At 43.0% G+C, this 13,955-nt stretch overlaps 2 protein-coding genes across 2 annotated transcripts; both read left to right on the plus strand.

Moving 5' to 3' along the window:
- The first annotated feature begins 17 nt into the window (after positions 1–17).
- Positions 18–10,064, plus strand: LOC136774610 (uncharacterized). Its single transcript, XM_066729022.1, has 6 exons — positions 18–75; positions 208–312; positions 8,386–8,509; positions 8,710–8,781; positions 8,846–9,880; positions 9,935–10,064. Exons 1-6 carry the CDS (start codon positions 18–20, stop codon positions 10,062–10,064), a joined length of 1,524 nt encoding a protein of 507 aa, XP_066585119.1.
- An 84-nt stretch (positions 10,065–10,148) lies between these two features.
- On the plus strand, positions 10,149–13,931 carry LOC136774622 (uncharacterized). Its single transcript, XM_066729033.1, has one exon. It carries the CDS (start codon positions 10,149–10,151, stop codon positions 13,929–13,931), a length of 3,783 nt encoding a protein of 1,260 aa, XP_066585130.1.
- The last annotated feature ends 24 nt before the right edge of the window (positions 13,932–13,955 follow it).

The raw sequence follows: 13,955 nt of genomic DNA on the forward strand, positions 1-13,955 counted from the left end.
TATTAAGCATTAACATAATGTTAAGAATGTATTTACAATTTTTCTATGTATTATTATTATTATTTTTTGTATCAAGTATGTTTAAGGAAGGATGATGATTGATCGGTAACCCTCTCAACGGGGGAGTATGTTCTGTACAGACATCCACGATAGCAAATAAGAAAGAGAGTTGAATAGACAAGATTCTTAGACTCTCAAAATTTTTAGTAATCGAACGAAAGATCTGGTGCATCGAGCATAATGTTAGTGATCGTACATTCGGAACACTAGATCGGATACGTGACGTAACATTCGGGAAGGATCGGGAGATGGGTGGGCCGTGGAAGGGAGGGCGAGCTAAGGAGGCGCTGGGGTCACTTCTTATTAGGCAAACTTAGAGGACGGTGAACCAGATTTTTCAGAGATCAATCAATCGATCACATCATAATACTTAAACACTTGAATTAGTCATACATTCAGTATAAATAAAGAAAGAAATAATCTAAATCGCAAGTATAGTGAGTGATCAATATAAACCACAATATCCAACAGAAGCAGAGACGAAACTAGTAAAGACACTAATGTTGGTCACATGGGGTCATTGAGTACTTATATAGGACTAAGGAGGGGTCACATGGGGTCATTGAGTATTTATACAGAAATAGGGTGGGAGACATGGGGTCATTTAGTACTTATATAGGACATGGGGGGGTCACATGGGGTCATTGAGTACTTATATAGGACTAGGGTGGGTCACATGGGGTAATTGTGAACTTATATAGGAATAGGGTGGGTCACATGGGGTCATTGAGTACTTATATAGGACTAGGGGGGGTCACATGGGGTCATTGAGTACTTATATAGGACTAGGGTGGGTCACATGGCGTCATGGAGAACTTATATACGACTAGGGTGGGAGAAATGGGGTCATTTAGTACTTATATAGGACATGGGGGGGTCACATGGGGTCATTGAGTACTTATATAGGACTAGGGTGGGTCACATGGGGTCATTGAGTACTTATATAGGACTAGGGTGGGTCACATGGCGTCATGGAGAACTTATATAGGACTAGGGTGGATCACATGGGGTCATTGAGTACTTATATAGGACTAGGGGAGTCACATGGGGTCATTGAGTACTTATACAGGAATAGGGTGGGTCACATGGGGTCATTGAGTACTTATATAGGACTAGGGGGGGTCACATGGGGTCATTGAGTACTTATATAGGACTAGGGGGGGTCACATGGGGTCATTGAGTACTTATATAGGACTAGGGTGGGTCACATGGCGTCATGGAGAACTTATATACGACTAGGGTGGGAGACATGGGGTCATTGAGTACTTATACAGGAATAGGGTGGGTCACATGGGGTCATTGAGTACTTATATAGGACTAGGGTGGCTGACCTGAGGTCATTGAGTACTTATATAGGACTAGGGGGGGTCACATGGGGTCATTGAGTACTTATATAGGACTAGGGTGGGTCACATGGCGTCATGGAGAACTTATATAGGACTAGGGTGGATCACATGGGGTCATTGAGTACTTATATAGGACTAGGGGAGTCACATGGGGTCATTGAGTACTTATACAGGAATAGGGTGGGTCACATGGGGTCATTGAGTACTTATATAGGACTAGGGGGGGTCACATGGGGTCATTGAGTACTTATATAGGACTAGGGGGGGTTACATGGGGTCATTGAGTACTTATATAGGACTAGGGTGGCTCACATGGCGTCATGGAGAACTTATATACGACTAGTGTGGGAGACATGGGGTCATTTAGTACTTATATAGGACATGAGGCGTCACATGGGGTCATTGAGTACTTATATAGGACTAGGGTGGGTCACATGGGGTAATTGTGAACTTATATAGGAATAGGGTGGGTCACATGGGGTCATTAAGTACTTATATAGGACTAGGGAGGGTCACATGGGGTCATTGAGTACTTATATAGGACAAGGGGGGGTCACATGGGGTCGTTGAGTATTTATATAGGACTAGGGTTGCTGACATGCTGTCATTGAGTACTTATATACAACTAGGGGGGGTCACATGGGGTCATTGAGTACTTATATAGGACTAGGGGGGTCACATGGGGTCATTGAGTACTTATATAGGACTAAGGTGGGTCACATGCCGTCATTGAGTACTTATATAGGACTAGGGTGGGTCACATGGGGTCATTGAGTACTTATATAAGACTAGGGTGGGTCACATGTGGTCATTGAGTACTTATATAGGAATGGGGTGAGTCACATGGGGTCATTGAGTACTTATATAGGACTAGGAGGGGGTCACTTGGGGTCATTGAGTACTTATATTGGACTAGGGTGGGTCACATGGGGTCATTGAGTACTTATATTGGACTAGGGTGGGTCACATGGGGTCATTGAGTACTTATATAGGACTAGGGGAGTCACATGGGGTCATTGAGTACTTATACAGGAATAGGGTGGGTCACATGGGGTCATTGAGTACTTATATAGGACTAGGGGGGGTCACATGGGGTCATTGAGTACTTATATTGGACTAGGGTGGGTAACATGGGGTCATTGAGTACTTATATAGGACTAGGGGGTTCACATTGGGTCATTGAGTACTTATACAGGAATAGGGTGGGAGACATGGGGTCATTTAGTACTTATATAGGACATGGGGGGGTCACATGGGGTCATTGAGTACTTATATAGGACTAGGGTGGGTCACTTTGGGGTAATTGTGAACTTATATAGGAATAGGGTGGGTCACATGGGGTCATTGAGTACTTATATAGGACTAGGGGGGGTCACATGGGGTCATTGAGTACTTATATAGGACTAGGGTGGGTCACATGGCGTCATGGAGAACTTATATACGACTAGGGTGGGAGACATGGGGTCATTTAGTACTTATATAGGACATGGGGGGGTCACATGGGGTCATTGAGTACTTATATAGGACTAGGGTGGGTCACATGGGGTCATTGAGTACTTATATAGGACTAGGGTGGGTCACATGGGGTCATTGAGTACTTATATAGGACTAGGAGGGGGTCACTTGGGGTCATTGAGTACTTATATTGGACTAGGGTGGGTCACATGGGGTCATTGAGTACTTATATTGGACTAGGGTGGGTCACATGGGGTCATTGAGTACTTATATAGGACTAGGGGAGTCACATGGGGTCATTGAGTACTTATACAGGAATAGGGTGGGTCACATGGGGTCATTGAGTACTTATATAGGACTAGGGGGGGTCACATGGGGTCATTGAGTACTTATATAGGACTAAGGTGGGTCACATGCCGTCATTGAGTACTTATATAGGACTAGGGTGGGTCACATGGGGTCATTGAGTACTTATATAAGACTAGGGTGGGTCACATGTGGTCATTGAGTACTTATATAGGAATGGGGTGAGTCACATGGGGTCATTGAGTACTTATATAGGACTAGGAGGGGGTCACTTGGGGTCATTGAGTACTTATATTGGACTAGGGTGGGTCACATGGGGTCATTGAGTACTTATATTGGACTAGGGTGGGTCACATGGGGTCATTGAGTACTTATATAGGACTAGGGGAGTCACATGGGGTCATTGAGTACTTATACAGGAATAGGGTGGGTCACATGGGGTCATTGAGTACTTATATAGGACTAGGGGGGGTCACATGGGGTCATTGAGTACTTATATTGGACTAGGGTGGGTAACATGGGGTCATTGAGTACTTATATAGGACTAGGGGGTTCACATTGGGTCATTGAGTACTTATACAGGAATAGGGTGGGAGACATGGGGTCATTTAGTACTTATATAGGACATGGGGGGGTCACATGGGGTCATTGAGTACTTATATAGGACTAGGGTGGGTCACTTTGGGGTAATTGTGAACTTATATAGGAATAGGGTGGGTCACATGGGGTCATTGAGTACTTATATAGGACTAGGGGGGGTCACATGGGGTCATTGAGTACTTATATAGGACTAGGGTGGGTCACATGGCGTCATGGAGAACTTATATACGACTAGGGTGGGAGACATGGGGTCATTTAGTACTTATATAGGACATGGGGGGGTCACATGGGGTCATTGAGTACTTATATAGGACTAGGGTGGGTCACATGGGGTCATTGAGTACTTATATAGGACTAGGGTGGGTCACATGGGGTCATTGAGTACTTATATAGGACTAATGTTGGTCACATGGGGTCATTGAGTACTTATATAGGACTAAGGAGGGGTCACATGGGGTCATTGAGTATTTATACAGGAATAGGGTGGGAGACATGGGGTCATTTAGTACTTACATAGGACATGGGGGGGTCACATGGGGTCATTGAGTACTTATATAGGACTAGGGTGGGTCACATGGGGTAATTGCGAACTTATATAGGAATAGGGTGGGTCACATGGGGTCATTGAGTACTTATATAGGACTAGGGGGGGTCACATGGGGTCATTGAGTACTTATATAGGACTAGGGTGGGTCACATGGCGTCATGGAGAACTTATATACGACTAGGGTGGGAGAAATGGGGTCATTTAGTACTTATATAGGACATGGGGGGGTCACATGGGGTCATTGAGTACTTATATAGGACTAGGGTGGGTCACATGGGGTCATTGAGTACTTATATAGGACTAGGGTGGGTCACATGGCGTCATGTAGAACTTATATAGGACTAGGGTGGATCACATGGGGTCATTGAGTACTTATATAGGACTAGGGGAGTCACATGGGGTCATTGAGTACTTATACAGGAATAGGGTGGGTCACATGGGGTCATTTAGTACTTATATAGGACTAGGGGGGGTCACATGGGGTCATTGAGTACTTATATAGGACTAGGGGGGGTCACATGGGGTCATTGAGTACTTATATAGGACTAGGGTGGGTCACATGGCGTCATGGAGAACTTATATACGACTAGGGTGGGAGACATGGGGTCATTGAGTACTTATACAGGAATAGGGTGGGTCACATGGGGTCATTGAGTACTTATATAGGACTAGGGTGGCTGACCTGAGGTCATTGAGTACTTATATAGGACTAGGGGGGGTCACATGGGGTCATTGAGTACTTATATAGGACTAGGGTGGGTCACATGGCGTCATGGAGAACTTATATAGGACTAGGGTGGATCACATGGGGTCATTGAGTACTTATATAGGACTAGGGGAGTCACATGGGGTCATTGAGTACTTATACAGGAATAGGGTGGGTCACATGGGGTCATTGAGTACTTATATAGGACTAGGGGGGGTCACATGGGGTCATTGAGTACTTATATAGGACTAGGGGGGGTTACATGGGGTCATTGAGTACTTATATAGGACTAGGGTGGCTCACATGGCGTCATGGAGAACTTATATACGACTAGTGTGGGAGACATGGGGTCATTTAGTACTTATATAGGACATGGGGCGTCACATGGGGTCATTGAGTACTTATATAGGACTAGGGTGGGTCACATGGGGTAATTGTGAACTTATATAGGAATAGGGTGGGTCACATGGGGTCATTAAGTACTTATATAGGACTAGGGAGGGTCACATGGGGTCATTGAGTACTTATATAGGACAAGGGGGGGTCACATGGGGTCGTTGAGTATTTATATAGGACTAGGGTTGCTGACATGCGGTCATTGAGTACTTATATACAACTAGGGGGGGTCACATGGGGTCATTGAGTACTTATATAGGACTAGGGTGGGTAACTTTGGGGTAATTTTGAACTTATATAGGAATAGGGTGGGTCACATGGGGTCATTGAGTACTTATATAGGACTAGGGTGGGTCACATGGGGTCATTGAGTACTTATATAAGACTAGGGTGGGTCACATGGCGTCATGGAGAACTTATATACGACTAGGGTGGGAGACATGGGGTCATTTAGTACTTATATAGGACATGGGAGGGTCACTTGGGGTCATTGAGTACTTATATTGGACTAGGGTGGGTCACATGGGGTCATTGAGTACTTATATTGGACTAGGGTGGGTCACATGGGGTCATTGAGTACTTATATAGGACTAGGGGAGTCACATGGGGTCATTGAGTACTTGTACAGGAATAGGGTGGGTCACATGGGGTCATTGAGTACTTATATAGGACTAGGGGGTGTCACATGGGGTCATTGAGTACTTATATTGGACTAGGGTGGGTAACATGGGGTCATTGAGTACTTATATAGGACTAGGGGGGTCACATGGGGTCATTGAGTACTTATACAGGAATAGGGTGGGAGACATGGGGTCATTTAGTACTTATATAGGACATGGGGGGGTCACATGGGGTCATTGAGTACTTATATAGGACTAGGGTGGGTCACTTTGGGTTAATTGTGAACTTATATAGGAATAGGGTGGGTCACATGGGGTCATTGAGTACTTATATAGGACTAGGGGGGGTCACATGGGGTCATTGAGTACTTATATAGGACTAGGGTGGGTCACATGGCGTCATGGAGAACTTATATACGACTAGGGTGGGAGACATGGGGTCATTTAGTACTTATATAGGACATGGGGGGGTCACATGGGGTCATTGAGTACTTATATAGGACTAGGGTGGGTCACATGGGGTCATTGAGTACTTATATAGGACTAGGGTGGGTCACATGGGGTCATTGAGTACTTATATAGGACTAATGTTGGTCACATGGGGTCATTGAGTACTTATATAGGACTAAGGAGGGGTCACATGGGGTCATTGAGTATTTATACAGGAATAGGGTGGGAGACATGGGGTCATTTAGTACTTATATAGGACATGGGGGGGTCACATGGGGTCATTGAGTACTTATATAGGACTAGGGTGGGTCACATGGGGTAATTGTGAACTTATATAGGAATAGGGTGGGTCACATGGGGTCATTGAGTACTTATATAGGACTAGGGGGGGTCACATGGGGTCATTGAGTACTTATATAGGACTAGGGTGGGTCACATGGCGTCATGGAGAACTTATATACGACTAGGGTGGGAGAAATGGGGTCATTTAGTACTTATATAGGACATGGGGGGGTCACATGGGGTCATTGAGTACTTATATAGGACTAGGGTGGGTCACATGGGGTCATTGAGTACTTATATAGGACTAGGGTGGGTCACATGCGGTCATTGAGTACTTATATAGGACTAATGTTGGTCACATGGGGTCATTGAGTACTTATATAGGACTAAGGAGGGGTCACATGGGGTCATTGAGTATTTATACAGGAATAGGGTGGGAGACATGGGGTCATTTAGTACTTATATAGGACATGGGGGGGTCATATGGGGTCATTGAGTACTTATATAGGACTAGGGTGGGTCACAAGGGGTAATTGTGAACTTATATAGGAATAGGGTGGGTCACATGGGGTCATTGAGTACTTATACAGGAATAGGGTGGGTCACATGGGGTCATTGAGTACTTATATAGGACTAGGGTGGCTGACCTGAGGTCATTGAGTACTTATATAGGACTAGGGGGGTCACATGGGGTCATTGAGTACTTATACAGGAATAGGGTGGGAGACATGAGGTCATTTAGTACTTATATAGGACATGGGGGGGTCACATGGGGTCATTGAGTACTTATATAGGACTAGGGTGGGTCACATGGGGTAATTGTGAACTTATATAGGAATAGGGTGGGTCACATGGGGTCATTGAGTACTTATATAGGACTAGGGTGGCTGACCTGAGGTCATTGAGTACTTATATAGGACTAGGGGGGTCACATGGGGTCATTGAGTACTTATACAGGAATAGGGTGGGAGACATGAGGTCATTTAGTACTTATATAGGACATGGGGGGGTCACATGGGGTCATTGAGTACTTATATTGGACTAGGGTGGGTAACATGGGGTCATTGAGTACTTATATAGGACTAGGGGGGTCACATGGGGTCATTGAGTACTTATACAGGAATAGGGTGGGAGACATGGGGTCATTTAGTACTTATATAGGACATGGGGGGGTCACATGGGGTCATTGAGTACTTATATAGGACTAGGGTGGGTCACTTTGGGGTAATTGTGAACTTATATAGGAATAGGGTGGGTCACATGGGGTCATTGAGTACTTATATAGGACTAGGGGGGGTCACATGGGGTCATTGAGTACTTATATAGGACTAGGGTGGGTCACATGGCGTCATGGAGAACTTATATACGACTAGGGTGGGAGACATGGGGTCATTTAGTACTTATATAGGACATGGGGGGGTCACATGGGGTCATTGAGTACTTATATAGGACTAGGGTGGGTCACATGGGGTCATTGAGTACTTATATAGGACTAGGGTGGGTCACATGGGGTCATTGAGTACTTATATAGGACTAATTGTTCTGTACAGACATCCACGATAGCAAATAAGAAAGAGAGTTGAATAGACAAGATTCTTAGACTCTCAAAATTTTTAGTAATCGAACGAAAGATCTGGTGCATCGAGCATAATGTTAGTGATCGTACATTCGGAACACTAGATCGGATACGTGACGTAACATTCGGGAAGGATCGGGAGATGGGTGGGCCGTGGAAGGGAGGGCGAGCTAAGGAGGCGCTGGGGTCACTTCTTATTAGGCAAACTTAGAGGACGGTGAACCAGATTTTTCAGAGATCAATCAATCGATCACATCATAATACTTAAACACTTGAATTAGTCATACATTCAGTATAAATAAAGAAAGAAATAATCTAAATCGCAAGTATAGTGAGTGATCAATATAAACCACAATATCCAACAGAAGCAGAGACGAAACTAGTAAAGACATTTTGGTGCCTCCTGTGAGGTCCGGAAACAAGAGAAAGAAAAAAGGGTGAGTCATTGGATCAGTTAATTAATAAAATGGCCGATCAAATAAAATTAATCCTGCAAAAAAGGACTGCGTTAAAGGCGCAAATCACGACTTTAAGCAACATCCTCGATAACGGCACGGTAGAAATAACTTTCATAAAGCTTCGAATGAAACGTTTAAACGATTTATACAATAATTTCGAGGAGTTATTCGATGAATTGATGGTCTTAGAACCAAAGGATGAATATCAATCGGATTTTGATGCCTTGCAAGAAAGATTTTATCATTTGGCTAGTAGAGTAGAATTGTTAATAAATCCTCCCACGAATTCTAACGAACCAAGTACCGCGAGTGATAGTGAATTTCGTAACGAAGGATCGTCGGTGTCAAACAGCGTAGATAAGCAAAAGGTGAAACTACCGGAAATATCATTACCCGTGTTCAACGGTCAATTTGAAGATTGGTTAACGTATAAAAATGCCTTTCAAAGTTTAATAGGGTCGCGTACAGACGTGTCAGATGTCGATAAACTACATTATTTAAGGTCTTCATTAAAAGGTGAAGCTGCAAACAAAATCGGAATATTTTCGGTTAGTAGTACCAATTATAGCAAGGCATGGGAGATCCTAGAAAAGGCGTATGAAGTTAAAAGAGTGTTAATATCGAAACACTTATCGTTAATTTTAAATTTACCTAGCTTAGAAAAGGAATCGACCAAAGGTTTTACAAAATTGGCTGACGATATGCAACAGCATATAGCATCATTGCAAACGTTAGGTGTCAACGTGACCCCGGAAATGGCGGTTTACATTCTAGAATCGCGATTACCGAAGACAACGATGAGACAATGGGAATCTTTACTAAGTAGAGATGAATACCCAGAATTAGACAAGATGTACGAGTTCTTGTACAAATGCGCGGTGAACGCTTCCAGACGCGATCGGACACGTCCGCATGAGGGAGACGCCGACAAAGGCGAGAACCAAAATAAGAAACGTCGTAAACAATCTCCAGGGCAAACGTTTACGGCCACCGCAACACAGACTTGTATAGCTTGTCAATCGAATTGGCACCCATTATTCAGATGCGAATCGTTCAAGGGATTAACACCACAAGATCGGTTTAACCTAGTAAAAAACGCAAAGCTATGTTATAATTGTCTTCGATCACACAGGAACAAACCTTGCAAATTATCCGGATGTACGGTTTGTAATCAAAGACACAACACGCTGTTGCACATCGAAAGAGGACTCGTCAACACCAATCAGGGGGAGACTAAATCAGGGATCGATCGTTCCTCATGACTAGAAATTGACAAAAATAAACTTGAAATCACATGCACAGCAAAGGGTTCGTCTTCGACACAATTATTAACAACCGCGATCATAATGGTACGAGACAAGAATCGATCTTTCATTAACGGCAGGGCATTATTAGACACAGGAGCGTCAAATAACTTCATTTCCGAGAACATGGTTAAGCGTTTAGGTAGCCAGATAAACCCATGCGTAAAAACGATCACAACAATAGACGGAATGAAAACAATTACACGAGGTTCCGTACAAATAATGATGAAATCCTGTTATAGCGATTTTTGTACAACTTTGACGTGTTTGATTATGCCGAAAGTAGCAGAATTTGTTCCATGTCAAATTTTCCAAAGAGAGGGTTTTCAAATACCAAGGAACTTACAATTAGCTGATCCGGATTTTCACTTGCCGCGTGCGATAGATTTGTTATTAGGCTCGGGCAAAACTTTATCTATGCTAGCTATCGGACAAATTACTTTAACAAGCGGTGGTGTTGAGTTATGTTTACAAAAGACGCGATTAGGCTGGATCATAGCTGGCGGAATTTCTGATTCATTGGCAAACGAACAAGCTTGTCATTTAGCAAGGTTAGAAAACACCATGAACAAATTCTGGGAAATCGAAGAAGTCACTTTGACCAAAGGTTTATCAAAGGAAGAATCCGAGTGCGAAGCACATTTCAAGGAAACGGTTACAAGACATGAAAGTGGCAGATATATAGTTAGATTACCATTTCGTACGCGAAGGGAAATTTTCGTCGGATCTAAGGAAAACGCCGCGAAACGTTACGCCGTGCTCGAGAACAGATTTTCTAAAAATGATACATTAAAAGAAGCATATACTAAAACTTTCAAGGAATATTTAGAATTAGAACATATGTCGCTCATAGATGATGCAGATGACGGAGGCTATTATATGCCACACCATGCTGTGGTCAAGGAAGCGAGTTGCACAACTAAGCTTCGAGTCGTATTCGACGCGTCGGCGAAAGATCAAGAAGGAATCTCGTTAAATGATTTGCTAAAGATAGGACCGACGATTCAAAATCGGTTAGTGTCGCATTTAACACGCTTTCGTATGCATCGTTACATAATCACGGCAGACATTGAAAAGATGTACCGTCAAATATTGGTGCACCAAGAGGATCGACGGTTTCAAAGGGTCCTCTGGCGTCACGAAGGTATTGTTCGGACATTTCAATTGAATACACTTACATTCGGTGTATCTTCTTCCCCGTACTTGGCAATCCGTACGATACAAAGGTTAGCTGAAGACGAAAGGGCTGATTTTCCGAAAGCCGCGGAAATATTAAAGAATCATCTTTACGTTGACGACTTATTAACAGGCGCGAATACAATTGAAGAAGCGCGCGAAATACGGAATGACATAATTTCACTTCTCTCAAGAGGTGGATTTCGTATACGTCAATGGGCATCGAATGATCCACGAATAATTAACGATTTACCGGCTGAATCAGTACATGCCCATTTTATTATTAATATAGATACCACGTTGAAAACGCTAGGCATTACATGGAATGCCGATACAGACGAGATATGCTATATACCCAAAAGAATACAAATATGTAAAACCCCAACTAAGAGAATCATATTATCAGAATTGGCTAAGGTATTTGATCCCCTTGGACTATTAGGACCAATAATTTTTTACCTAAAATGGTTAATGCAAAACATTTGGCGCCAGAAAATTAATTGGGACGAGTCACTACCACAAGGCATTTATACTGATTGGCTAAATTTCGTACGCCAATGGGAAATAATGGGTACAATATCGTTCGATCGAAATTTACTAATTCCGAATTGTAAGAATATACAGTTACACGGATTCTGTGACGCCAGTAGTCGGGGGTATGGGGCGTGTTTGTATATCAGATCACAAGGTCAAGATGGGAATATAGCTACACATCTACTTGGTGCGAAATCTAGAGTTGCGCCGATAAAACCCACTACGATTCCACGACTTGAATTGTGCGGAGCGACATTATTAGCGCAACTGTACAATGAAGTGAGTAAAACGATAGATAAAAGAATGTTTGAGTCATGTACCTTTTGGTGTGATTCTACCATTGTTTTATGCTGGTTGAATACACCTCCACATAAACTAAAAACATATGTAGCCAACCGCGTAATGAATACCAAACAATTGAGCGAGGGTCATGAATGGCGTCATATCAATTCCAAAGAAAACCCGGCCGACGCGATATCCAGGGGACAGTTGCCAATCGATTTTGCTAATAACAAACTTTGGAGACATGGTCCGAATTGGTTGAGTAGTTCAGAAAAGAGTTGGCCGAAGACAAAGTATAATGTTACTATGATTCCCGAGCTTAAAGAAGAAACATGCTTCTCGAATTGCACAAATGATTTCGATGTCTTCACCAGATTTTCATCTTACGCAAAAACGACAAGAATAGTAGCATATTGTTTACGCGTTTGTAAATCCAATAAGTATCGAGGTCCTTTGTGCATTGACGAACTGAATGAAGCTGAAGAGCACATTATAAAATTATTACAAGGAATACATTTCTCAGATGTCATCGTCTCCTTAAATAAACCACGCAATACAAGTCCGCAAAAATTCGCTAATCTAAGTCCGTTCCAGGACGATAGGGGCGTCCTTCGGGTAGGAGGTCGTATTCATAAGTCCAATTTATCGTTCGGTCAGAAGCATCCGATACTAATGCCAAAACAACACCTAACTACTTGTATCACAAGAGAGTCGCATTGTAGACTCTTACATGCAGGAGTGCAAACGACACTCTATGATATTAGACAAAAATATTGGATTTCAAACGGGAGAAATTATGTACGAAAGGTGATAAGGTCATGTATGCGTTGTTTTCGCTTTAGAACAAATACTGTCAATTACAAAATGGGCAACTTGCCTGCATCGCGAGTGTCAGTCGGACCTCCTTTTACTCACACAGGGATCGACTTCTGCGGTCCGTTTTTTATAAAGGAAAAAAAATTCAGAAACCGTAACAGAATCAAGGTTTACGTGTGTGTTTTCATTTGCATGTCTGTTAAGGCCGTACACTTAGAAGTCGTCACTGAAATGACTGCAGACGCATTTCTAGCAGCATTGAGTAGGTTCTCCTCGCGACGGGGATTACCAGCACACATATATTCCGATAACGGAACCAATTTTGTTGGCGCTAATAATAAAATTAAGGAAATTTACGACTTTCTAGACCTTGATGAAAATAAACAAAAATTTATGTCATACGCGTTATCGAATCAGTTTACGTGGCATTTCATCCCTCCGGCCTCTCCTCACTTCGGTGGTTTGTGGGAATCGACAGTTAGGGTTTTTAAACATCATTTGCAACGAGTAGTGGGTGATATTTTATTCACTTTAGAAGAATTCAATACTTTTGTGGTCGAAATCGAGGGTGTTCTTAATTCTCGGCCTATAATGCCTATTTCTACTGATCCAAATGACATACAAGCCCTTTCTCCAAGCCATTATCTCATCGGCAAATCATTAACCTCCGTTCCGGAGAAAAAATTATCTTCTGTTCCAGATAACAGGTTATCTGTATGGCAACACATTACAAAGGTTCGCCAAGATTTCTGGAAGAGGTGGAGCCTGGAATATCTGAATGAGTTGCAAATCAGAAATAAATGGCAAAGGAATAGTCCAAACATAAAAATCGGCACGTTGGTGCTCATTAAAAACAAGGCTATGCCATGTTCGCAATGGGCCATGGGACGAATAATTGAAACACATGCCGGTGAAGACAACATAGTGAGGGTCGTAACAATACGCACCCTCAACGGAAATATTCGAAGAACAATTAAATACATATGTCCGCTACCAGACGACGCGAATATTCCATAGTTCACAACATCAACATATATATAT

This window comes from Prorops nasuta, unplaced genomic scaffold (genome assembly GCF_024137725.1).
Source record: "Prorops nasuta isolate Cenicafe-Biocafe unplaced genomic scaffold, Cenicafe_Pnas_1.2 PNAS00001, whole genome shotgun sequence".
NCBI lineage: Eukaryota > Metazoa > Arthropoda > Insecta > Hymenoptera > Bethylidae > Prorops > Prorops nasuta.